At 40.3% G+C, this 27,335-nt stretch overlaps 1 protein-coding gene across 1 annotated transcript in view; it reads right to left on the bottom strand.

The window, feature by feature from the left end:
- LOC147149863 (neural-cadherin) overlaps nucleotides 1-27,335 on the bottom strand; it is a 256,943-nt gene that overhangs the window by 62,414 nt on the left and 167,194 nt on the right. Inside the window, exons 28-31 of the mRNA XM_086025213.1 lie at nucleotides 25,915-26,008; nucleotides 19,790-19,974; nucleotides 10,393-10,631; nucleotides 9,255-9,532 (exon numbers count right to left, since the gene is read on the bottom strand). Coding sequence (XP_085881339.1) covers nucleotides 9,255-9,532; nucleotides 10,393-10,631; nucleotides 19,790-19,974; nucleotides 25,915-26,008 — 796 coding nt within the window. The remainder of the gene's footprint in view (nucleotides 1-9,254; nucleotides 9,533-10,392; nucleotides 10,632-19,789; nucleotides 19,975-25,914; nucleotides 26,009-27,335) is intronic.

The following is a 27,335-nucleotide window of genomic DNA, read 5'->3' as shown; positions in this document are numbered from 1 at the left end:
TGTACACACTTTTTAGGCTTTGAAAAATTTGAACGTTCAACTGCATATTGTAACGAATTGGGTTATCTGTGTTGTGGTCGGATTTGTGTGTTGCTGAGTTGTGATGTTTCCGAGGTTCATGAATGCATCGTACAGCAAGCGAGTGGAGCAGCGGAGAAAGAAGAGCGAGAGCAGTTGCACTTGGATTAATAAAAACTTGATAATTAAACTACGTCTGACGGCGTGTTCCTGGAAGACGCTACAATATGATAAATCTCGCTATTTAAGTTTGACGTTTTTGCTCCCTCGTCTAAGAAACATTCACAGTCGGATGATGCCGTGCATGTTAGACGCGCTACCTGCCGCCCATCTCATGTAGCAATGTCGGCACACAACTTTCAGACTTAACCACGTACCTTTCCCCATCGGCGATTTTAACAGGACAGCCAGAATGTTCCCAAACAGGAGACCTCAGTGTACGGTGGGACCTTAGAGCTCTGGCTTTTTTCTGGCTCTCACTGTTGTGCCGCCACTCTCCTCTTGCATGCAACAGGCAATAGCGCTCGTGCGTAAGCTCGCCCTAATAAGTGGACCGAACCGAACATGCCATACCGAAACGTATTAATACACCCACGTGTACTGTTACACCCCTAATATTGGGAGTTGACAAGTTAAATTTGATCATTTGGAAAAAACGGTTTAATTTTAAGTGCTTTAAATGCTATAAAAAACATGCTTAGCCTGTATAAAAAGAGGGTGTTTCTACTTTCTACATTGCGGATATCATCCCTACAGGATTTAATGGTGCGCTGAATTGTTTTACGTGAGAAAAAAAAGCGCACTGGATCATGGACCTTAAGGTGGAAATCCAGAATATGGAAGAAATGCGCAAACAGCTTTCCCTAAATTGTCTTCCTACTTGCAATTACGCATTGTTTTGTTGTCAAATGTATTCTAAATTTGCCTCCTCAAGAGCATATTGGACATCAAATCTCCTCATTAGCATCACATGGTCTTGGCAGCCTCATTTAGAATTGTGTCTGGGTAGCCCTGGGCATTTGTTACAGCTCTTCAGATTGCTGTTTGATTGGTCGCTCGGTAGCCAAGCCAAATCTGGCGTCTCATTTACATAGCAGCACTCATGAGTTGGCTTGTAAATTCCGGGAATTTTCAAGGTTGGAAACTTTTAATGGGAAGTATGGAAACAAAACTAAGATTTGGAAAATGGCAGAGTCATTTGAACTGCTTATGATTTTTAATTCTTTTTTTTATTCCCTCCTGGCTGTCATGCCGACCACTTTTCTTGAAACACTGCTGAGGTGTGAGCCAAAGAAGAAGCTATTAACTTTTGATCTGGATCTGGCTAGCATCCAGCATTTTCTTCGCATTGTTAACATTGCAACACTGGTCAATTCTGAAGAGCATTCACATGTGACATTCTGCACCTAAAACCAAAACAAAACAAAACACATTGTCTTATTATTGTTCAGCCAATATTCACCATTCCAGATTTCTCCACCTATTCAAACCATTGCAATATCAAACTCTTCACCTCAATCAGAACTCTTTTCCACACTCATTTAGGACATTTTCATACAATTCTACATTTTACATTCAGGATTGTTTGTTTGAGTCGACACAGTGGTCGACTGGTTAGCACGTCGGCCACACAGCACAGAGGTTGTGGGCCCGATTCCGGCCCCGGCCTTCATGTGTGAAGTTTGCATGTTCTCCCTGTGCCTGCGTGGGTTTTCTTCGGGTACTCTGGTTTCCTCCCACCTTCCAAAAACATGCATGGTGGGGTAATTGGACACTCTAAATTGAACCTACGTGTGATTGTGAGTGTGAATGTTTGTCTGTCTCTGTGTGCTCTGTGATTGGCTGGCAATCAGTTCAGGGTGTCCTCTGCCTACTGCCCGAAGACAGCTGGGATAGGCTGCAGCACGCCCGCAACCCTTGTGAGGATAAGCGGACTGTTTGAGAACTATATTTCACAATCAACAAATTCTCACATTATTTAGAATACATTTCCAAAATTCAGAGATATTTGAAAAAGTTACTTTAATTTGTTCAACTTATTCAGGACATCTTGGGAATTTTCTTTTCCACAGTAAATTTCCCCAATTAAGGGAGATTTTGCATATTTATTTCCTCTTTCCATATTTCCTGACTGATTCTAACCAAATTCAACCCTCACATTCTACAAACACATGAACTAGTCACACAGCATTTCAGTATTCAGCATCCACATGCAATTTCCACACCAATTGAAATCTCTAGTTGATATTGGCACCTCTGCACCAAGAACTCTGAGCAAAGTCCTTGGTGTGAAGACAAGAGGATGCATTTACTGTAATAGAAGCACTGTCACACGCCTCTCACATGTCTAATGGAGTGTGTGAAGGCCTCTTTGAAACCAATTAAAGCAGACAGAAGATGCCAACTCTTCTCCCCTCACGCTTCTCAAGCACCGTGATGAAATAAAGAGCTCTAACATATATTGTTGACGTCCAGCAGCTAGCCCTTGATTAACAATTCACAACCAAGCCGCCGTCTCTGAAAGAAAAAAAGAAACGCGTGGAGATGAAATGTTTGTTTTGAAGATTTGCCGTCGCCACGGAGTATTTACGTCGTCTTCTGACGAATAGAGCAGCTAATTAGTTGTATGCGTAACGCTTGGCTACAGAAATATCCAAATGTGATGCAACAGTGGTGGCGGGGCAGGGGTTGTGTAGCCCCAGGGCATCGAATTTCAAAAGAAATATATATAAAAAAATAATAATTGAGCAGAAACTCCGAAATGGAACACAATCTGTGCTGTGATGCCGATTCATTTCTCGTCGTTTCTTTGAAGTGTAGGGAAGGAAAGACCTCTGCAATGATAACCGCAATGAGGATTGCTCAAATGCTAACATGCTAACGTACTGTAGGCAAGCAAACATTTAGCAGAAAAGCAAATTGAGAATGGAAAACAAATGTCCTGGATGAGCAGGAAAATTTGAAATTGGAATGGCTTGAATCGGTTGAGGAATGTGGTAGGAGGAAGAGGTGTACTCGGATATAAATGTGAAATGTCTTTAGTTTTGCAATTTTGGTGTGGAAGATGTGGAAGTATGAAAAAGGAAGAATTATTGGGAAGAATTAATGTAAAAATAGTTCACAACTTGTCTTGAATAAGCAAACTAGTTTTATGTTGGAATGTATAGCATTGTTTGAGAAAGTTGTAAATAAAACATTTGAAATGTTCTGCATTAATTTGGGAATGTTTTCTTGGGAAATGTGGAATACTGAATACAGTATTGAAATGTCAGGAAGCACTGTTTTTTTTTGTGTTTTTTTTTTTTTAATAAATGGAATTTTCCTAAACAAAGGCTTTAATTATGCATTAAACATACACATAGTAATCTCAATAGAATAGCTACCAAAATCATTTTTGCTTGTCAACACAATATCCATAAACATTACCAAGTGTGCTCGCTAAAAACCTTGGCAACTTGGCTTTTAGACTAACAACGGAATCCTTCAATATTTTTTTCAATGGCATTAAAATAAGGCCAATAAACAACGTTCTCTTTCTAGCAATAACACCATTTGCACTGAGGCTAAAAACAAAGACCTGAATGAGTGGTGAAAATTCATTAAGGCAACAGTTCTTCAAGATTGAATTGACAGATGAAGATAGAATACTAGAATAATAACTGAATAAGCAAAGAACAATTAAACATGGAAAATGTCTTGTCATTTTATTGGGATTTTTTTTAGCATGGAAATTGTGGAATTGTGTCGACAAGTAAGCAATTTGTGAATGTAAAAAATAGTTTCCCCATGTCCTGAAGAAGCTGAATATTTTGAACTTGTAATTCTTTGATGCAGATTATGAATTAAATTATTTTTGTGGACAGATCGCTACAGATGTATTTTGGTCATTGAATTTGGCTTGCTTTTGAACAACCAATCACAGCACGGAGAAAATTCTGACGTCCATGAGGGCCAGCGTACTGGCCCTGTCAGAATGAATTGGAAATCTGACTGATTAAAGTAACTTTGATGAAATAGTTTGAAGTTACTTGGGCCTGGGCAGATTAGATTGGTGGCAACAAATAGAAACTGATATCTAATTGGGCAAAAAAATCCAATCGCCTCAAGAAACAATAAATATTTGGAATAAATTATTACAATTTCATGGACATAAGTTGCAAATATAGGTCACACTGAGATACTTATGATTAGTTTGTGGACAACCCCCTCCCAAACCATCTGCAATGATTGCTAACAATTAGCGAGTAATCACCTGCAGCGTCGGGCGGAAATATGATGGCGGCGGGGGAATCCTCCGGAAGCAGGGGTGCGTTTGAATACCCAGCAGGGGGTTGTGCAATAACCTACCATCGGGCAGTCCTAAATGCGAATGAATATCCAATTGTTGCCAGTCCGTGTTTTTAATCCCGCCCCCCGTGGAGTCCTTTGCATATTTGTGTTCTGACATTGCAGAAAGAAAAGTGCTTTATGGAAGCTGGTCTCTTAGGGGTTTTGTCAAGCTAATCAAGCAGGTAATGTACACAAAGAAATATTTGCAATGCAGGTGGCAAATTTGCATTCGATGGGATAATGCCAGAGTCAGCAGGTGGCGCTAAAGTGTGTAGAAATTGAATAGCAACAATACTGTTTTGTTTAATATTCCTGTTGGCACAGTATTGAATAATTTTCATTTGGGCATATTGACTTCCTTGGCCAATAGTAACACTAATATTCCCAAAACAAAAAAACATTTATAACTCTTTTAAAGGGGGGAAGTAAACCAAAACATTTTTTTTTCCCCCAGAATATGTTCTATGCAGGCCCACTAGTCTAAACACGGCATTCTGATTAATATTGCATTTATGGAATATGAGAACTCCACCTGTTAACCCAGGATCACGGCTCAGCTTCAGAAAACAGGTGAGCCGGGATTGGTCGTTATCTGTGCCCTGAGCATCATCTTCAGTTGACAGAAGTGACAAAATGGCTACCCCCTGAGATGGCTAAAGGTCGGTGCATTTTGTTGCTTTACTTATATTCCACAAACGCAACATTAATCAGAATGCCGTATATCTAGTGGGCCTGCATAGAACATATTCTGGGAAATAATATGTTTGGGTTGTCTTCCGCTTTAAGGAGTTACAAAGCAAATACAGTATATGTTTGTGGTATGTGCATTATATAAATTGAATCTCACAAATTCTGCCAAGCACTAAACCAGAAAAATGTTTTTTTGGAGTGGTTTCATTTTGGGCATGTGGGCTTTCCTTGCCCTTTGTGGGCTTTCTATTACCAGTAGTAGTATTACCAGTCCTTTTATTTGTTATGTGGGGCAGCAATGGCTGACTCTGATTGAGGGTTTCAGGGATTATTTTATTTTCCGTGCCCCACAAATCCACACAGTCTGCCTAGCAGCAAACATGATCAGGAAAAATTAAAGATCTAAAAAAATGTTGATACTGTTTTTAGAGTAATTCATCTGTCACCGTACGCTGTCCTTTAGGCCTATTTGTACCATACTGAGTTTAAATGTCTTATGTAGAGATTTTCTTTGATTTTTATTAATGAACATGAACATGACTGTGCTCCTTAGCTACCTAGCACCAAATGTGCAGACTGGGAAAAATCAATCAAAATCGGAGCAATTTCGTTGTGTTATGTTCTCTATCAGATGGCACTTTGGTGTCTTGTGATTCAATATAATAACTTATCTAATATTCGTTATGATGCCATTTGTGGAGTCATTCCCAGATATGAAGCCTACCCCAGTGATCCCTTTTCCAGATAAAAAGTTCTCAAAAGTCAAAGCTGGCAGCACTATGCCTGCGCTTCATTGTTTGTTGTTGCTAAAAGTCCCTGAAGAGCACAACTCAAGGCCGGGTGCCACTGACTGCCAATGGATGCCTAGTTGCAAGGGCAACTTCCTGGATTAACACCATGAAGGGCCCCACAAACATGAGAACACATGGCATACGCATTTATTGTTCGACTTGTCATTTAAATAGTGCCCAGTCGCACTTTGATGCCTTTGTGGTGAGACAGCCAGCCTTAAGCACACATGGTGCTCTGCTGTGACCTAAAAGACTCACAGACCTTGAGAGGAAAACTTTGGACATATTCAAAAAGCATACAAAATATCATCGGGCAACACCAAGACATGCCTTTTTAGTGGATTTTTTGAAAAAATAAAGGAAAATGAGAGCGAAAAGGCCATCTGCTGGCTCCACTTATGATTGACAACATTGCTCTTGGTTACATTTGTTGCTAGGCAGAATTTGTGCGGTACAGACATTAGTGCTCTAAAGCCCATTAACGGCGAGGCAGTTTTATTTATACAGCAAAGGCAACTCAAATGTGCTTCACACAAGTAAAGACACAACACCGACAAGCATTTACAAACACAATAGTTAACATTCAAAAGAAAAGCAGAGAAAACAAAAGTTGCTCACAAAAATTACTAGAATGTACGTTGACAACATTTAGACACATTAACAGAAAACTATAAAAAAAACATTTAAAAGTAAAGAAATGTAAGTTGGTTTCTAAAATATATGAAAGAAAAAAAATATTTAAAATTGTTTAGAGGACCTTAATAAAGCTATGAGAAAAAAAGCAACGTTTTTAACCTGGATTTAAAAGCATTTACACTCGGGGCTGACTTCACTTCTATTGGCAGTTTATTCCATTTGTGTGCAACATAACAGCTAAATGCAGCTTTGCCATGTTTACCTTGAACTCTGAGCTCCACTAATTGACCCAAGTCTGCACATCTCAGAGCCCTACAGGGTTTACATTCAATCGGAATTTCAATAATGTATTCAGGACCCAAACCAGTGATTTATAGACCAGTAGCAACATTTGAAAATCTATTCTACAGTTAATTGGGAGCCAGTGTAAAGCCTTTAGGACTGGAGTAATATGTGACGATCTCTTTTTTTCTGGTAAGAACCCGAGCTGCAGCGTTCCGAATGAGCTGCAGCTGTTTGATGCTCTTTTGCGGGAGATCAGTAAGAAGACCGTTACAATAATCACGTCTACTGGAGATGAAAGCATGGATAAGTTTCTCCTAGTCTGCTTGGAGCATGCAGCACTTCAGTCTGGATATGTTTTTTAGCCAGCAAAAGGCTGTTTTAGTGATTGATTTGATATGATTGCTGAAGGTCAAGTCTGAGTATATCAGCACCCCAAGATTTCGGACTTGGTCTTTGGTTTCTAAAGACAGTGACACCAGGTGTTTTCTAACAGCGATCCTTTCTTTATTACCGGAAACAATTCCCTATGTTTTGTTTTGGTTTAGCTGAAGGATATTTTGGTTCATGCAGTTGTTAATTTGCTCTCGACAGTGACACAATTAGTTGACTGAAACAAACTCAAACTCTAAGTACAGTGTTTCCACGTCGACAAATTGTTTACGTGAAGCGTGGTATTCCGACATGATCTCCTCGGATGATCAGCCACATGCTGCTTCACCAAGGTATGACAATTGTAGCCATCCAGTGTCACAGCCTGTTCTGAAAGGCCTCCCTGCTTGTTTTGATGGACTCCATTACCCATAAGCCCCCTCCAATCACATGTTGACATGCTCGCCGTGGCCTCCGACCCGCTGATGGCTTTTGTTTGCGTTCAATAAATAATAAGCCGGGAGAGAGGGTCAGTCTAATTCCAGACATAACTGGCAACCGCTCGGGACTTGATGACATCTTATGAATTATTGATGTGCCGGCGGCGTACGAGGCAAGCAAGTTTCTGCGACGAAAAGGCACGGTGGCGAGCGCTGACCACAGGGGGATCCTGCTTTTGTGATTATAATTACACTGACATTTGTGACTCACTAATGCATCAAGTAAATGCATTCTGGAAAAATATGACAATACGAGTAAAGTGCTGTTTCATAAGATACGAGCTTGCTGTGAAAAAGACAGAAGGACAAGCAATAACAGTACCAAAAAAAAAAAGAAAAACTCTAAGGCATGTTCGGGACACATGCACAGTATGTGCAAAATGTAGTGTGATATCGCCTTTTGCCAGTTGTTCATCTAAACCACCACAGTGAATAAACAGTGACTAGAATTAATCCATCCAGAAAACAAATGGCACTGCACGCTTCGTCACATGCAGTGCAGATTGTACATATATTTAATGTGATTGCGCCTATTCGCAAGTACACATGATAAAAGCCACCTTACACAATTGAAATGATAAGAACAACTACAAAAAATCCACAAAGACAAAAAATGTTTACAACACGCTTTACCTAAAATGAACACATAATATACTGTATAAATCATATACAGTGATTAATATGATTGCTTTTCTCTACGGTTATTTATGATCACCACCACCAAGCAAAATTGAAATAAACCCAATGACTACAAATAATTGACAAAGTATTAAATAAGTAAGTTTCACACTTGGTCACACACAGACACACAATAAACATGTCATAATAACTAAGGTCATCTATTCCCTTTGCCAGTTAATTATGATAACTGCCACAGTTCCCAAAAGACATTAACAGAAAAAAATAGAAATAATCCACAAATTCAAAAAAGTTCTAATGTTATGCTCAGACATATAAGGTACTCGTGAAATGTGCTATCGTGGTTAATGCTATTGCTCCCCTAGCCAGTTATTCATGACAACCGCCACCTTGCACAATAGAAATGCATGAGACAACTACAAATAATCCACACATTCAAAAAAGTTAATGGCATGCTCAGACATATAATCGTGAAATGTCACGTTTAATGCCATTGGTCCTCAAGATAGTTATCTAAGACGACTGCTACCTTGCACACTAGGAAGAAACTACAAATAATTCACAAAGTAAAAAAAATAAATAAATAAATAAAAAAAAGTCCACAACACGTTCTGTCAAGCGCACAGACAAATTGCATGTGTTATATGATCATGGTGGTCGTGCCCCTCACCAGTTAGTTATGATAACCGTCACCGTTCACAAAAGAAATAAACAGAAAAATCAAGAAATTATCCACAAATTCAAGATAGCTAATGGCAATCTCAGACATGTGCTATCATGGTTATTGCTATTGCTTCTCTAGCTAGTTTTCCCCCTAACCCTAACAGCTGGCTTGCACAAAAGAAAAAGAAAAAAGAAAACTAGAAATAATCCACATAGTAAATAAAAGTGTAGTAAATAATGCGATAGCTCCTCCAGCTATCTTTTTCTGACAATAGTCGCCTCGCATGTTAGCAATAGGTACCAATTAGAAATAATCCACAAGGCCCCAACTGACCTGTAACCGTGCTGGGTGTCTACACACATGCCCCCGTTGTAGCACGGGTTCTTGGGATAAGCATCACAGGGCTGATGCACCTGCTGGCGGCCCGGGCAGGCACAGACGGCGGCGGCCTCCACCGTGATGGACACCAAAGTCATGGAGCCGCAGTCCACCACCGTGGGCACGTCCTGGACGTCCAACGCGCTGGCGCAGCCGCCCGCCCCGCTGCACTGCGACTGTGGGCACTCGTCAACACGCACCTGGTAGACTCGCACTTGCAGGAAGGACTGAAGCTGCAAGGAAGCAGAAACGTCAGAGGATATCGGTTGTCAGGGTTAGGGTTTCAAAGTACGGTTTTAAGTCAGGGTTGTTCTTGCAAGTTTGGATTTCAAATTAAGGTTTGAAGTCAGAGCTAAGGTTTTAAAGTAAGGTTTTGAGACAGGGTTTGGGTTAAGTTAAGGTTTCAAGCTGGTGTTATGGTCTCAAAGTAGGGTTTTAAGTAAGATTAGGGTTTCAAAGTAGGGTCTAAATACAAGATTAGATTTTTAAACCAGTGTTACATTTTTAAAGTAGAGTTTTCAATTTAGTGTTATGGTTTCAAGCCACAATTAGGGTTTGAAAGTGGGGTCTTAAGTGAGGGTTAACGGTTTTAAATTAGGATTTCATAGCATGGTTTGCAGACTATCTTAAGGTTTCAAGCCAGTGTTACAGTTTCAAAGTAGGGTTTTAAGTCAGTGTCAGTGTTTTAAGTTAGGGTTTCAAGCAAATGTTAACATTTCAAGCTGGGGCTAGGGTTTCAAAATAGGGTTTGAAGACAAGCGTAGGTTTATAAGTGAGTGTCCGCCAGCATGGAGTTTTAAGTTAGGGTTAGGGTTTCAAATTATCGCTTCAAGCAAGGGTTAGGGTTTCAAAGTAGGGTTTCAAGCCAGAGTTTGAATTTCAAAGAGGGGTTTTAAGTCAGGTTTAGGGCCTCAAGTTAGGTCTTCAAACAGGTGTAAATAAAGAGCTACCCATGATCTGAATGATATGTTAGCTCAGCATTTTTCTTAATTTAGCATTATTTAATATTATAACTTTAATTTTATTATGATGATTATTTTTTCATTGAATATTTTTATTCAAAGTCCCACTTCGAAGCAGCCAACCAACCAACCTTCTGTTTGTGCGCCGCCAGGTATCCGTGCATCTTCTCGGGCTGCAGGAAGGCGGCGGTGTTGCCGCCGGCACGCACAGCGAAGCGCACGTCCAGCATGCGGCCGGGAACGTCACTCAGACCGAAGACGTTGACATCGGACGCAGACACCGACAACATCTCGGACAGGAATTCGGACAGCAGCTCGTAGCGGCTGCGCTGCTTGCCCCTCGGCTCCATGAACTCCTTGGCCGTCATGTCTGCCACACGATGACAAACACAACAACAACAAAAAAACATTAAAAGTTGGAATCTTTTGATAAGTCAAACTCCTTTCCCCCCTCATAATCCCAAGGTCAATTATAAATAACATGTGTAGCCCCACATAACAGTGGATTTAAAAAGTTGCAGCTGTGAGTTGATGATACAAATGACAAATAGGACAACAGTTGTAAAGTCATTTTATTTCAAGAAAAAAAAACACCTTTACAACAATAAAGACTTATCTGGTGACGGATTTTTCAAACCTGAACAAGGGAAAGAAAGTCAAAAGTACATTAAAAAACTAGCTTTATTCTCATATTAGGCCATTATCAAAAAAAAAAAAAAATAGGACTGCTGTACTGCAAAATATTTAAGTGAAATTGACATATTCAAGAATTCTTAGAGGAAAGAAATTAAGAAAAAGTATTCTATTTTTCAAGAAAAAGTATTAATTACCAGAAAAAAGATAAAAAAGTTGGAATCTTCTGTGAATTAAGTTGTATTTTTCCCTTTATGATTCAAACACTAATAAATATACCGTGTGCATTTTTGAAAAAAATTGTAATGTGACAATGACAAATTCACTTTTTTTGGAGAGAGTGAGAAAAGAAGTTGAAAAGTCAAATTTCAACAAAGTACTAGTGTATTTTTCTCTAAATGAAAAAAATCACAATTGAGAACAAGGTTGTATTTTTCCAATATAAAGTCATAATATTATGGCATCTAAATCAAAGTGTCATGAGGGAAGAATGTCATATTTGAAGTAATTTTAAAAAATGGAACCATGCACATATTCTTATGCCTCTTATAGAAAAGATGCGAAAGTTAAAAAAAAACAAAAAACAGGGCTATATTCTTGAATATTGAAAGAAAGTGACAATAGAAAATTCACATTTATTTGTCATGTCATCTTCCAAACCGCTTATCCTATACAGGGTCGCGGGACATTTATTTGTAAACTTGCATTTATAACTTAATATTTTTAAGAACCTTTGTCGGGACAAAAAGTTGTAATCTTAGAACAAAGTATTTTTCCAAAGCAGTCGAATTATCCATCCATTCATTATCGATACCGATCATTTTAAAATTTGAACAAGAGATGAACATCATAGATAGATGAGTGAATTTCAAAATGGCAATGTTAGTCTCATAATATTTTGCCTTTTCATCTGGAAAAGATGTCTTCATTCACTAAGATAAAAATAAAAAAAATCCCCTCATAGCTAGGAGGCTACAATCTCGCTCTTGCTGGCGCACCGATTGTACTCAGGTTGATGCAAAGTGATTAAGGAAAGCATTTCAATTCAATACGACCAAAGCTGAACGGATGAATTATTGAGAAGGGGTTCTTGTTATTTCGAATGTTTGTGTGTGTGTGTGTGAAAATGTAAATGCTCCAGTTTAAGGTGATTACACTCTGGACAATTTAGCAGCTTAATTTCCAATCACAAGCGCAGAGAGCCAGAGAGCAGTCAACTCATGTTTTATTCACCACCGCCATGCCACCATAGCAAGTCAGGGTTAGGGTTTGAAATTGGAGTTTTAAGGCAACACTGCCGCCAGTTGAGGGTTTCAAGTTAGGGTGTGAAGCCAGGGCCAGGGTTTCTAAGTAGCCTTTTAACTCAGGGTTAGTGTTTCAAGTTTGGACTTCAAATTTGTGTTTCAAGCCAGATTTAAGGTTTTGTAGTAGGGTTTCTAATCAGGGTTAGTGCTGCTAGTTGGTATTTCAAGGTGGTGTTATGGTAACCCAAGTAGGGTTTGCAGTCAGTATTAGGGTTTTAAGTAGGGTCTAAAGATGATTTTAGAATTTTAAACCATTGACTTTTTTGAAGCAGCATTTTAAGTAAGGGTTAGTGTTTCAATGTAGGGTTTCAAGCCAGGGTTGGGGTTTTTAAATAGGGTCTGAAGACAAGGTAAGGGTTTCAAGCCAGTGTTATAATTGTAAAGTAGGGTTTTAAGACATTCAGTGTTTCAAAGTAGGGTTTGAAGACAAGCTTTCAAATTTGGGTTTCACATTAGGGTTGCAAGCCGGAGTTGGGTTTTGAAGTAGACTTTCAAGTCAGGGTTACTCGGTTAAGTTGGAATTTAAAGTTGGTATGGTTTCCAAGGAGATAGGATTTTCAGTCATTATTATGGTTTAGGTTTGAAGACACGGCACGGTGGTCGACTGGTTAGCACGTCCGCCTCACAGTTCAGAGGTCGTGGGTTCGATCCCGGCTCCGGCCTCCCTGTGTGGAGTTTGCATGTTCTCCCCGTGCCTGCGTGGGTTTTCTCCGGGCACTCCGGTTTCCTCCCACATTCCAAAAAACATGCATGGTAAGTTGATTGGATACTCTAAATTGCCCCTAGGTGTGATTGTGAGTGCGGATGTTTGTCTCTGTGTGCCCTGCGATTGGCTGGCAACCAGTTCAGGGTGTCCCCCGCCTACTGCCCAAAGACAGCTGGGATAGGCTCCAGCACGCCCCGCGACCCTTGTGAGGAGAAGCGGTACAGATAATGGATGGATGGATGGAAGGTTTGAAGACAAATTTTAGATTGATTCAAGTGACAGTTACAAATTGGAGTTTCAAGCCACTATTGGGGTTTGAAAGTAGGGGTTTATGTGAGGGTTACTTTTTCAAGTTAGAGTTTCAAAGTATGGTTTAAAGACAAACTTTAGGCTCCAACCCAGTTTTACAGTTTCAAAATAGGGTGTCAAGTCAGGATTAGTGTTTCAATCTTGTTTGGGGTTTCAGACAGTTTTACAGTTTTAAAGTAGGGTTTTAAGTTGATGTTTGTGCATTAAGTAGGGTCTTAAATTAGGATGAGGTTTCAAAGTAGGGTTTCAAGCGAATGTTACTGTTTCAAATGAGTGTTTTAAGCCAAGGTCAAGGTTTAATTTTAGGGTTTGAAAGTCAGGTTTGAAGACTAGCTTGGGTTCATGCTAGTCTTCCAGTTTTAAAGTAGGGTTTGAAGCCAGGGGTAGGGTGTTAAAGCGGGATATGAAGAAAAACCTCGGAAAATATTTCCCCCTCCGGTTTGCAAGTGTGCTTCTTTTGGTTTTGATGGCTGACAAATGAAGCCAAAAAAAAGAAGTAAAATAACCGAAGGGCTTCTTTGAAAGAGGACCAAGAGCCACTGATGAGCGAGACTAAATACCATACTTGAAAGAAAAACAACAGGAGGCCTAATTTGATTGTTAGTCCATCATGACAGCTAATTGACATGCAGGGCGATACTTGTTGGCTTCTATTGATTGACAGGCTACATGGGAGGCTTTCATCACGGCCCGTGTTGAAATTGTATTAAGTGAAGCGCATCTGTACACAAACATGGCACTCCAGTGTTTTATTTATGAATGCAATTGAATGGAATGTAACAATACATCAACGTAAATGACTGTGCCACTTTTGTTTTTGTCTTCTTTTTTTCCCCCCACTGAGAGAAAAACAAGGATATCAGAGGAAAGGCATGCATCAAAGACACTTCCTCAGCTGAAAAAGATGCTTTAGTCACACACGCACACACACGCACACGCCCCCACACACGCACGCACACACACACACACACACACACACACACACAGTGGTGAGAGTCCTCAACAAGTCAAAGAGAAGTGGAGTGTAAAATTCGAGGGAGCGTTTCATCCTTCATTCATCATCCGCCAGTCCCGACTGTCTTCTTTCATCAGCCGCGTTTGGCAAAGAACAAACAAAAACAAGCAGCAGGCAGACAAAAGTATTGGGTCGCGGCTCACAACTGCAGACAACACTGCGGACCAATTTGAAAAAAAAAAATGTTGTTGATTCAAACTAAAATTGGCATGCTGATTCCAAGATTGCAGTCAGGTTTTTTTTTTTCTAGCACCTCAAGTTTTTTTCTCAGCAAATTACCCACCATAAGCACAATTTCACCTATTAGCTGTCGTAAGATTGGAGTAAGAAGAGCTGGCTATGACTGGACGCATCTACAGTTACGTGGCAACCTGTTAGTGCAGTCACAATTGAGACGATTAATAGGTGTGCGCAGTTCCCAATAGGTTGGTAGTATAAATATATCTACAGACAGAAAGATGGCATAAAAAGAAGTAAGAGCATTAGTGCTGTTTTTTTTTCTCCTAATCTTGTAACCATGGGCATTCCATTGTAAGTTATTTTGTTTATTTTTTTAAATTTTGTTTTATGATGTTTTTATTTATTTGATATTTTCTTTTCCTCGTCCAACCAGCCATCATCTGCCCAACAAACAATCCATCTATTAGCCATCTAGGAACTGTCAGTCAGCCATCCATCCATCCATCCATCCATCCATCAATCTGACCGTCCTTCCATCAATCCAATAATCAATACATCTAACAATTCACCAGTCATCCTTCCATACATCCATTTGTCAAGAAATCTGTTCGGCCATCCATCCATCCATCCATCCATGTGTCTCCAGCCCTCTATCATCCAACCTGCCATCCATGTAAAGAGAGCTATTCAGACAGGATCTTAAAAAGGAGGTCGGACAAGCGCCGAGTGAACGTTGGAGGCAAACGTCAGCACTCATCCATCCATCCGGGTGGAGGAGGACGGACGAGGGCCGACAGGGAGACGGTCGGGAGTAAAGTGGGCTGCAGGGGAAAGCCTGGTAAGTTCTAACACTCTGTGACAGCCTCTGCACCTGGCGCATATCCAAACACACTGCCGTTCTCTCCTCCCTACAGGCTGTGTGCCTCAGTATGAATACATTATCCAGCACACACACTCAAAATGTAAAAAAAAAAAAAAAAAAAGGACCATTTTAAATGGCATCTGCGGCGGAGGACTTTTTTTTAAAGAGGTTTTTGAAGGTTTCCGAGGTTTTGATAGATGCCTTGAAACAGTCGCACAGTACTCAGAGAAACAACAGCGCTGCAAGTTACTTCAACGGCTGCTTGAGTTGTTTGGAATGCCAAGACAACAAAAAGCACAACAACTGATTGAAGAGTCCAATCAAGATGCAGAGAAAAAAGAGCCAAGGACTCCAAACTGTTGCTAGAGTTGCAATGTCTTCACTTGGATGCATGCACAATATCCATAATATGAAACAGGCGAAAATATATATATATTTTTTTTTCTCCTTTTCAAAATTAATGACCGTCTTAAACCAAAATGGTCGGCTTCCTATGTTTATTCAAGCAAGGCTTCTTGTGACTCTTTTGTGGGTCTATTTATAATAGAAATTGTTAGCAAATGCCATGCTGTTGCTTCAGTGGCTGGTTTATCCCCCAAAATTAGGGTAGGCAAAATCTCTTTGACATATCATTAAAAGACGCCTAAAAATGTTTGTTCAAATGCTTGCTAGAAACCAGATGAGTGGTCTTACTGTCTCTTTTCATGCATGGCTTCTTAAGACTTTTTAGTGGGTCTCAAGATGTCATGCCTGGCAAATCATCCTTCAGGACAGACAGAAGGGCACAGTGAAAGGAGAAACGATTAAAGGAGCACAGAAGATATTTTCCCAATTTCTCCGCAGTATCGATCCTCACTCGCCTCGCCGAGCGAGAGAGTAATATTTAGGCAATCTCTCACTTGACCGTGTCGCCTTTTAAAGGTCAAACCCTCAAGAGGAGCTCTTCATCAAGTGGGGGTCTTGCATGGGGGAGCTTGTATGGACTCTCAAGGACTTTCTGCTTTTAGCACCTTTTTCAAGATAGTGAGGCGGCGAAGGCTGTTGTGTGTTGATGTCGCCGGTTTGCATTAATCTCACAGCGGTGATTCAAGTCTCGCGCGGTTATTGCTTTCTGCATTTGTTCCCGGGAATGGGATTTAGAAAGTCAAGTCGCTCTGTAAGTAATGCTCCAACTGGGATATTTTCAGAAGACTCCAGCGTGCTGACGGCCAATCGATGAGAGCGCTTATTATTGAACAGCTCACTCACACTTACACACACTCACCGCGAGATGATCTCAAATTCAGATTTTCCCATCCCGTAGATGGAGGCTCAAATTATTAGATTTTATTTGTTCAATTTTACAGGACACTCCTGCCGAGTGCACTGCCTCTAACTAGACTAGATTAAAAATTGCCCTCCAATTATTTCATGCAGTTACTATCGCCAAATTCTTACAACTTGTTCACTGTCAGCCATTTTCAAAGCAGGGTTCCCCATGTAGCCAGTCGTAGAGCAATTTGACTCATTTTTAGGAAAATTGTGTTCTGCGACAATATAAGCAGAAAACCTAGCAGAAGAAATATAAAACTCTGTTCTTTCAACAGGAAAAAAAATAAACGCATCTAGCTTCTAGCTTTTTCCGTTCTTTAGTAAGCAGCGGTCGAAGAGGGGTTGAGTTCACCAAAAACACTGGTTTCTCTCCAAAAAGTGTATAAAACGATTTGTTTGTAAAAAGAAAGATGCAAAGCAGAACAGTGCCATTGACACTTTTTTGTTTTGCTTTTGTGACACCTCAAACTATAAAACAACAAAAGAAAGACTGAGAAAGGGCTTTTCATGGCAAAATAAATATTTATTTACAGCTTGAAAACCAAGAGGTGCCATCAGCGATGCTGACTCACCGAATAGTGTGACTTGAGTGCCAAGGTCTTTTTTTTTCCTCTTTTACATCACTTCTCGTTCTCTCCATGAACTGAACATACATAAGCAAACTGTTTTTGGTTGTCAGGTGCCTAACCTTGTCCAACTTGTGTGTTAGCATTTATCTCCCTGACAAACTGCGATTCAGCCCTTAGTCTTCATCTTCAACTCAAAGGCTGTGCTGATCTCAAATCCCAAGTGATCATCATCGCCATATGCAGTGATGTGTTTGTTTTTACAAATGTGAGTTTCCCAGTCAAGCTGCACAAAACCCTGTTTAACACCCAGCTATTGAAAATCATACTTGAAAATATCTATGTTGGCGGCAGCAAAGGGTTGGATTTCATTTAACGAATATAAAGGTACATGGCAGTGAATGAGAAGGCCGGGAGCGCATATCCGTGTTTCTACCACTAAAGCCGGGAGCGCTGTTGCGTGTTTCTACCTTTAAAGCAGGGAGAGCGTATACGTCATTTTCTATTTTAAATCCAATTCTCGGTCTCGTAGCCAATAAAATGCATCGGAATATACGCGTGACGATGTCGTGAGTCCTCTGAGGATATCGGTAATGTCTGCCAGTAATGACGGACGCCGTCGAAGTAAAAAAGACGACACGCTTGTGGACTTTGAGCCAGTGGAGCCAGTGGAACCAGTCGAACGTGATATATAATTAAGATATATGTTTCTAGACAAGGACGATCCACGTCTTTGTAACAGAATAGAGGATGGTATTTACCACTCGATTTTTCAAAATTAAAAATAGTGCTTCTCTTGCACTGATACAAAAAATTACGTTATTTTTACATCTTCGATTGAAACAGTAACGATTAATAAATTGAGAGTGTTTCCAAAGACAATCTTAGGTTTTAGAGAGATGTTTAGCCAGGTGTTTTAGGCCTTAATGGGTTAATTAGTTGGAAAATATAATATATTTATTCTCTGTTCATCTATGTCAGCCATGAATAAAGACAGCATTATAATTTTATCCTGTATATATATTTTTTTATTTTCAGGTATAATGTGGGATGGTAATATAAAACTTGAATATATATTATTTGGATTTAAAAAAAAATAAACGGAATAATACAAATCTTATAAATAATAATATAAATTGCAATAAACTGAATAATATAAATCTTACGGGCTAATAAATGAAAAAAATCCCAATTAAATGACCTTTTTTTTTTTTAATTGACAATTTTGATGGTCGCAAGTGAGTAAAAGTAAAAATGACCGCAGCCATCAAAAGGAAGTGTCATGAGTATATCTCCACTTTTTTCGCAGCCAAACTGAGCAATGTTTCCACCGGCTGCTCCGTGTTACATTCATCTACCTGCTCCATGCTTTCGCAAGACAAATCCTTTTATGTGCATCGACGAGGCACCGCTCTCCTTCCTTCCTCCACCTCCTCCAAACCGCCTGCCTCTCTTTGGAATGTTCTATTTCAATATCTGAGAGATGGTAAAAGCCCCTCAGCCGTGTCCTATTTCTCGCAGGCAAATGTAAAGTGGAGGAGACGGCGGAAGCTACGCCAGGTAATGTGGTCTGCGCAAGCGTGCGTGCGTGTGTGCATGCGTGCGTATGTTGCCAGAGAGCCAATATAGAAAAATGTGCATCATCTTTCACCCTCAACACAAAGTGTTTAATTGGGCAACAGTAATCAACTGGAAGGGCGGCACGTAGTCAACTGGTTAGCATGTCTGCCTCACAGTTCAGAGCTCGTGGATTTGATCCCGGGCCCCGGCCTTCCTGTGTTCAGTTTGCATGTTCTCCCCGTGCCTGCGTGGGTTTTCTCTCGCATTCCAAAAACATGCAGGGTAGGTTAATTGGACACTCCAAATTGCCCCTAGGTGTGATTGTGAGTGTGGGTGTTTGTTTGTCTCTGTGTGCCCTGCGATTGGTTGGCAACCAGTTCAGGGTGTCCCCCGCCTACTGCCTGAAGACAGCTGGGATAGGCTCCAGCACCCTTGTGTGGATAAGCGGTATAGATAATGGATGGATGGATGGATAATCAACTGGCCAGACTTTTGTTTTTTCTATTTTTTTGTTTTTAATCATATGTTTAAACATGCTTTATACATTTCTATAGAATTTTTTTTGTATTAACTGTACATCAAGATTATTACAGCAGACAAAAACTAATGAAATAAAGGGTGGATGACTGATTAGCACATTGGCCTCACAGTACATCGGTCGAGGGTTCTATACCGGGCTCCAGCCTTCCTGTGTGGAGTTTGTATGATGTCCCCGTGCCTGCTTGTGTTTTCTCCGGGTACTCCGGTTTCCTCCCACATTCTTTTTATTTTATTTTCTTTCTTGTATATATTTTAAAATAGATTTTGTAATTCATATTTTTTAATTTGTAATTTTTACATTTTTGAAATGCATTTCCATATTTAGATACTACATTAATGTGTACATTTCTTCATATTATTGTTTTATATTCTGTTAATGTTTTTATTTTTTCAAATTTGTAATCTTTCAACATTTTTAATATACCTTTATTTTTTGGGTATTTTTGTGTCATATATTAAAATGATTTGTATCATTTTACAAAATATTTTTGCAGATTTTTATCTTTAACATTTTTTAAAAGTCTCTTTCGTGTGGATCTTACCTGAAAGGCGGAGCGACGCCAAGTTGTGCACAGCGTCGTCGGGCAGCTCTCGTACATGCGCTGTTACCGCGGAGACGGCGTCCGGCCAAACCCCATCCGAAACGTGCACCAGGAACTGATAGTCTCCGGATGGGGCATTCTCCTTGATGATCACAAAGCCCGTGCGCTTGTTCAAGATGAAGTAGCTGTCCAAGAAAAAAAAAAACCCAGCAATTTTCAAATAGTTGACAACAAATTTGTATGTAGTGTGTGCGTGTATGTGAAAGAAAGTTTCCTTCAGCATTGGAACTGAATTGCACGAATATCGTGCATGAACGTGGCAGTTTGGTCAAAGCGTGACCTTCTCCCGCCTCCCCAAACAACTCCAAAGTCCTCCAGACATTTCGGGGGGAGCCTGCGTGAAGCAATTAGGTCTCGATTGTCTGGCTCCGTCGCGCCCCGGGAATGTCTCTAGGGGGCGCTGCGGGTCAAAGCGTTGCTCGTCCAATTACGGGACGGATGCTCCCGCTCATAAATTAAAACGGTTGCCGCCTGCGGCTGAGCGCCGTGATGGGAAATGTTGAGACAAGGTCAAGAAGAAGCCGTCAGGGGACCGTCGACGTGCTAGCCCCATATTGACCGAGGAAAATCCGTGAGCTTGCCATGTGTCTCCTTAAAGATGCCCTTTAATCGTTTAAAGCACACCTTTCACTTGTCTGTGTGTGGGTTTGCGTGTGTGCGCGCACGTCCGTTCTTAATTAAAGTCATCAACTGCAATCAGTCTACTGTGATATGTGTGCTCAATGAACCACACTGCACTGAAACACACGTGCGCACACACTTTAATGGAGAATGTAAATTAGTGGCAAGATTCACAAAATAAGGCTCAAAATGATCTATCCATCCACTTGCAGTATTTATTCAATTCACCTTACCTATCATTTAAATGAATTAATTTTCATTTACCGGTACATTCATTTAGAGAAAAAAAACCCTGATTCGCAGCTTGCAGGTTCTCATTTTCAGCCCTGGAATTTGGAGGCTCAGACTGGCCCACATTAGTTCACAACAGTTCGATGAAGATATACAATTTTACCCTTATTAGTGTATCAATATAAAATAGCTTACAATTGCTTCCAACCTTTTAGTGCTCTTATTTTAAAACCTATTCACACCACTTACCAGTGCACTATGGACAGCCGCTAACTTTATGACAGCAAAAGTATTCTGTGGTGGCTTTCCCATCATGCTTTGCTGCTGTTCCAAGTAACACTTGTAACTGTGCTATGCCCCTTTAATGTGATATTTTGTACAGAGAAGGGGTAATATAGTGGTGTTGTTTTTCATCATGTATTAAATGATTTCTACTTTTGATATGAAATTATTATGAATAGATGACACCCTTAGCAACAGGTGTAGACAATCAGTGCTATATACAAGGTAATGCCTTCCAAAAATGCTGATTATTATGGGCAGATTTAAGTATTGTAGACGGAATACAGTATATTTGCTGATTTTAAAATGGATCCACAAGCCAGAAGAAAATAATGGGCTGGTTGGAGTAGCGGCCCGAACAGTATATTTGGCAGCCCGGCCCAGAATGTCCAGATTACTCATTCCGGGCCTGGTCCTGATATTTCACAGTTTTGTTTTATCTTTAAGTGTTACAATTTCACCGTTTGCCAGCATTTTGCGGCGTAGTTTTTAGTTAAAATCCTGCGGGTCACAAAAAGCTCAAAAGGGAGCTGCTCCTCGACTTGCTGACCGCATTTTTGTTTTCTGTACGGACTGTCATGATAAAGCAGTGGCATCCTGGCATGTCGTTGCTCTGCAGTTCCAAAACATCTTTGGTGGAGCCACTCAAGTAAACACAAAAGAAGCACAGCAAGAAACTGCCCATAATCTTGCTAATAACACAAAAATAAATAAAATAAAAATAATTTTTAAAAAGTCACCAATGTAAAAGGGCTGAGAGCATGTTGTCATTACCTGAGCAACTTTGATGTCATTTTCAGAGCTGGGCATCGGCCTTCCGTCCCCGGTTTCCCTCCTGCATATTCAATTGACCCACGTGCTCCCAGTCGGTTGGAGTCAGTTAACCGGCGTCGAGAAGGGACTTTACCGATAGCGTGTTGTACCTTGCGGTCCCACAGGCGCAAAGACATATGGCCCATATTCTTTTTATTCCACCGATGACAACGCTGTGCGTGTGTGTGTCAGTTGTTTTTGTTTGATGTTTTTTCTTTGTTTGGCGGCGTGTCTGCTAGTGCGGCACCTGGGTGTGACGTAAAGATTACATACTCGACGCCACTTGCCTGTCGGCGGCGAAGGACGGGCCAGGGCCACGTGGGTCGATTGAATATGCAGGACGGAAACCGGGGACTGGGGGCCGATGTCCAGCTCTGGTCATTTCCAGTCGACAGAAGTAACAAAATGGCGCTCCCTGAGATGGCTAAAAACGGGTGTATTTTTCTGCTTAACTCATCTTCCATAAACGCAATATTAATCAAAATGCTTTGTTTCAACTAGTGGGCCTGCATAGAACATATTCTGGAAAAAAATATGCTTGGGTTGACTTCCTCTTTAAAAAAATTTTATTATAATTTTTATTCATGCATTAATTATTATACATTTTAATACCAAATTTTGAAAACAATTGGATGGGAATTTTTTTTTTTACTTTACTTTACTTTACTTACTGTAATCAAGATTTATTTTTTAAATTAATTTTTGTATGCATTCATGATCACATGTGTAGTCCATGTTTTTGTGTGCGTGCGAATGAATGGCACTGCCTTGAACGGTGCAAACTTTCCTGCAGTCTCACGACAAGGACGACAAATAAAAGTGGAGCGCAATGCCAAACTAAAGCGGGCGAGTGAGGCGTTGACGAGGTGTTAACGAGGCTTTAAAGTACAACCTCCTCCCCTTCCTCCCCCTGCAACCTTCCTTTCGGAGGATAACAGAAAAAGGGATGAAAACACTCCATCGCGAGCTTTTACGATGTCTTTTATGCCCCATTTTAGTGTTTACTCCATTTCACGATGTGAATCAACGTCCCCGTGGGACAATGATAGACGGAGGCAGTAAGGCGCCACGGCGGGAGGCTGACAAACGAGCCAAAACACATTTTCTGTCTTCTCGTACAGGTAATTAGTTTGTCTGATTGGGGAGGAGACTTGCCATCAGTGGAGAACAGTAATCAAGTACATTCACTTAAGTATTGTACTTCAATGATGCCCCAAGATTGTAATGTGCGGCTGGATTATCCAGTTTATCTTAATTGGTCTGATAATGATAATTTATTCAGAGCAAATAGTGGCTGTAAAAAGTCTACACACTGCTGTTCAAATGCCACATTTTTGTGATATAATGTGACTAAACAAAAATGTGCGGCTCAGTTCCACTTTGTGCATCATGCTGCGATGAAAAGTACTTTGAATACTTCAGCAGTTTTAAAAGCAACAACTTGCGCACGACTACTCAATAGATTGATAGATACTTTATTTATCCACATGAGAAATTCGCGGGGAAGGTTTTAGGTGACAGCAAGCGTTTACATCTGCTCATAAAAAAAGAAGGTGCGAGGGAAGCGGCGCAATAAAACACGACGGCACGTAAAGAGCAGCGCGATGAGCTACGAAATGCTTCCCGTGTCCCATGGTTGTTTCTTTACAAAGCTGACAAAGATCAACAGGAGAGCCTCCGTGACGCGTATTCGAGGGCGGAAAACTGAATGGGGTCAAAGACGAAGGAAAGGATGCAATCTGATGCTCCCACCACATCTACATGGCTTGAAAAGTTAGTGAAAAGGTATTTGTTGACAAATAAAGTAGATGACACAGGGCTGTTTTGAATTTTTTTTTTCCTGGGTATGCAGGGGAGAATGGGTGCGCCAACTCTGTAAGGATTTTGAAGAGGGTGTGAGACTTAAAGCGGGAACCCCATGTAAACCCCCCAAAATTCTTTACAATAATATATTCTTTGCAGCCTCACTAGTGTAAACTTGATATTCTGATTATTAATCCAGCAAAATCCACCTGTTTTTACCCATCTCAAGGGGTGGCCATTTTGTCACTTGCTATCGACGGAAAATGACATCACAGTTGCTCAGGGCCAAGGCAACAACCAATCACGGCACAGCTTCAGAAAACAGGTTTTGCTTCTTCACTCATATTCAACAAACGCAATTGTAATCAGAATGCGGTCTTTAGACTAGCGGGGTCGCATACAACAAGAACATTTTTGGGTTGACTTCCCATTTACAAAGTTTGGTCAAAGGAAGCGATACAAATGAAATATGTATGTAGGGGCTTTGTTTTTTTTTTTTTCCACGGTGTGTGCCAAATCTTTCTGGATGTCAAAGTGTATGTGTAGTCTGAAATATTTTATGGATCAGTACATTCTGTAATTCTGTACTTTGTTTTAACTTTTTAATCTTAATACACAGAGGACAGGGGTGCACCAAATCGGTTTTGATATAGAAGGGGGTATGTGGCTGAAAAAGTTTAGGAAAAGGTTTCTTTGTACCTTTTTGGGGGGTGTTTACAGAGGAGACGGGGTATGCACAGATGAGTGGGGGTGTTACAAATCTGTATCTTGAAGGTGGGGTGTGGTCTATAATGTTTGGGTTGTGAAAAACAAATTAAGTAGGTGATACAGAGCTTTTGCTCAGGTGTTGTGGGGAAACGGTGTGACAACTCTTTTAGAATCTTAAAGGGGGGGGGGGGCATGAATTAGACCATTTGGGAAAATAGCTGCTATAGACCACACAATTTGGTGTAATGGGGTTTCATTTGACATTTTTCCAGGAGTGTGCAGAGGAGAGGGGGTGAGCCAACTCTGTCCAGACTTTGAAGGGGGTGCATTGCTTGAAAAGTTTTGGAAAAGGTTTTTATAGGCCAAAAAAAAATGTAATAAGGGGTTTTGTTTATATTTAGTTTTTGAGTGTGTATAGAGGAGAGGGGGTGCACCATCTTTGTTAGGGTGTTAAGAGCTGGTTGCAAGTCAGTTGAAGTGTATGGGTACATGATGGATCTTTGCTAAAATCCAGCAGGGAATTTAATCAGCGGAAGAAATCCCCCAAGTTTCTTACGTTGGCTTAGTTGTGGTGATTGATGGACATGTGAATAATGCAAAGATGGAGCCAAGGCGTGGATGAATGGAATATGGGCCAGATGTTGGCGGCGCGCACATCAATCGCAGCCAGGAGCGCTAATGAATGTGCTCCTTATGGATCGCCGGTGATTCGGCCAAAGAAAGTCGAGGCCTTATTTCCTTGTCAGCTTCGCAATCCGCAACTGGCGGTACATATTGAGCACACCGTCCGGAGCTCTATTGCTGCATACTGTCTATGAACGGTACTGTGTTTACACTCTTGTGTGGCATTTTTAGTATTTAATTAAATCTATACATCCCCAAGTTACTACATTTGACGGCTAGACACCTGGAATGTACCATATTTAATGAATATATATCCCTAATGTAACATGTATATACATCTTTAATATATTTATTTATGTCTCTAAACTTCTAATTCATCACATAAATTATGTATATCGTCACTGTCCTGTGAAAAACTAGTTTTTTTGTTTTTTGTTTTCTTATTTTTACGTGAACGGTGTTTCCGCGGTACCCTAGCTTGTAAGCAATAGCTCTTGCTTAAAACCCTAGCCTGGGTTTGAAGATCTAATTTTAAACTCTAAGGATCATTTGAAACCGTGACACAGTCTGTAACCCTAACTGAGGCTTGAAATGCTAACCCTGCTTGAAATCCTAACTAGCATTTGGTCAATATCAGCCTTATTTTTGGGTATCGGGTACTTGTGGAGGCTGCCAATATCACCCACAGGAAAGGCAAAAACAATCTGACATCAAGTAAGTCCTTCTCAGCAGTAGTTGGCGCTAGATAGCGGCAGTTTGACACATTGGTGAATCACCATCTGCGTCAAACAGAAAGTCTTTGTTCACAATTTTTTGTCCTTGTGTTAAATGATTTTTTTTGTGTCAAAAGTACTAGATGTAGACTAGATGTTATTCAGTCTCAAGTATGAGACGTTATTTTGCCTTAAAAGACCTCAGGTGCTGCATTTCCATTTTAAAAGATAGTGTTTTTTTTTGTGAGAAAAGACATGAGAAGAACTTACGTGGGTACGTGTCCCTCGAAGACATACGTCTTGTTGTCCCAGTCGTCCGGGTCGGGCGCGTACACCTTTCCCAGCACGGTGGTGGGCATGCGACCTGTAAAAACAAACAAAAAAAAACAACAACACAATCAAACAGAAAAATCCATTTCTATTTTCAGTGCTCAAGACCACTTCAAGTGGGGGAAGATTCAGAAGGAGTGCTGAAGGTCACACGATAGGAAGTGGACGAGCCAATCATCATCTAGAAATATTGTTATGGGACCTCACAATAACCTTCAGTGAGATGTGTTCAATTGAAGATTTTCCAATGTAAACCTTGTAAAACAAAACTTTTCAAAGACTAACCCTGGCTTGCAACCTTATTTGAAAACCTTAAATCAGTCTTGATGCCAAATTGAAACTGTAACTTCAAACCCTGACCGTGCTCTGAAACTGCTAATTCTGTTTTAAAACACCAACTGTTGCTTGAAACCCTACTTTAAAAGCCCAACACTGTCTTGAGACTGTAAATGCTAAGCCAGTCTTGAAACATTACGACGAAACCCTAACAATTTTTTAAAACTGAGTTTTGAAGCCCCAATTTGGAACCTCTATCCTGCCTTGCAACTCTAAAATTTGCTTGAAACCCCACCCCTTGCTTAAAAATATAACGTAGTTTGAATGCCTCACTTAGAACCCTCACTTAAAACCCAATCTTTAAACATTACTTAAAATGCTAACTGTTTTTGAAACCTTACTTTAAAACTAACCCTTGTTAAAAAAAAAACTCATTTGAAACCCTAACCCTTTTTGAAATACTAACTGAAAAGATTTAGGGTATGAAGCTACCCTAACTCTTTAAACCCTAACGGGCCTGGCGCCCTACTTCTTGTTTACAACCCAACCTATGGCTTAAAGACCAATTTTGAACCGCAACTGTCATTCGAAAGTCCAACCATTGCTTCAAACCCAACCCCACTTTGTAACCCTCAACAATATTTCAAACCCTACCTATGACTTAACACCCTACTTGTAAACCATATACATTGATTGACATCTTAAGCCAGGCTTGAAACCCTACTTTGAAAGTTTAACCCTTTTTTAAAACTGTCTAATTTGAAAACCTGACTCAGGCTCAATCCCCTAACAGTTGTTTGAAGCCCTAACCAAAGCTTGAAACCCTACTTTGAAACAATTACCCAGTACCCCAACATTTACCCAGTCTTGAAATGCATACACAAATTTGAAAAACCTAACCCAGTTCATAAACCCAAACATTAATTTAAAACCTAAACACTAGCTTGAAACCCTAACGTTGAATTGACAAAATGTTGCTTGAAGGCCCTGAAACAGAAAGTAAATGTTTTTGTCTTTCTGGTTTTTGGTGTTGACTTTTTACTGCAGACGTATAAACTGAATGCCAAAATCCTCCCATGCGGTCA

Source organism: Filicampus tigris, chromosome 3, assembly GCF_054856515.1.
Source record: "Filicampus tigris isolate MCC_2025a chromosome 3, RoL_Ftig_1.0, whole genome shotgun sequence".
Classification (NCBI taxonomy): Eukaryota; Metazoa; Chordata; class Actinopteri; order Syngnathiformes; family Syngnathidae; genus Filicampus; species Filicampus tigris.
This window is presented reverse-complemented; position numbering and strand designations above follow the sequence as displayed.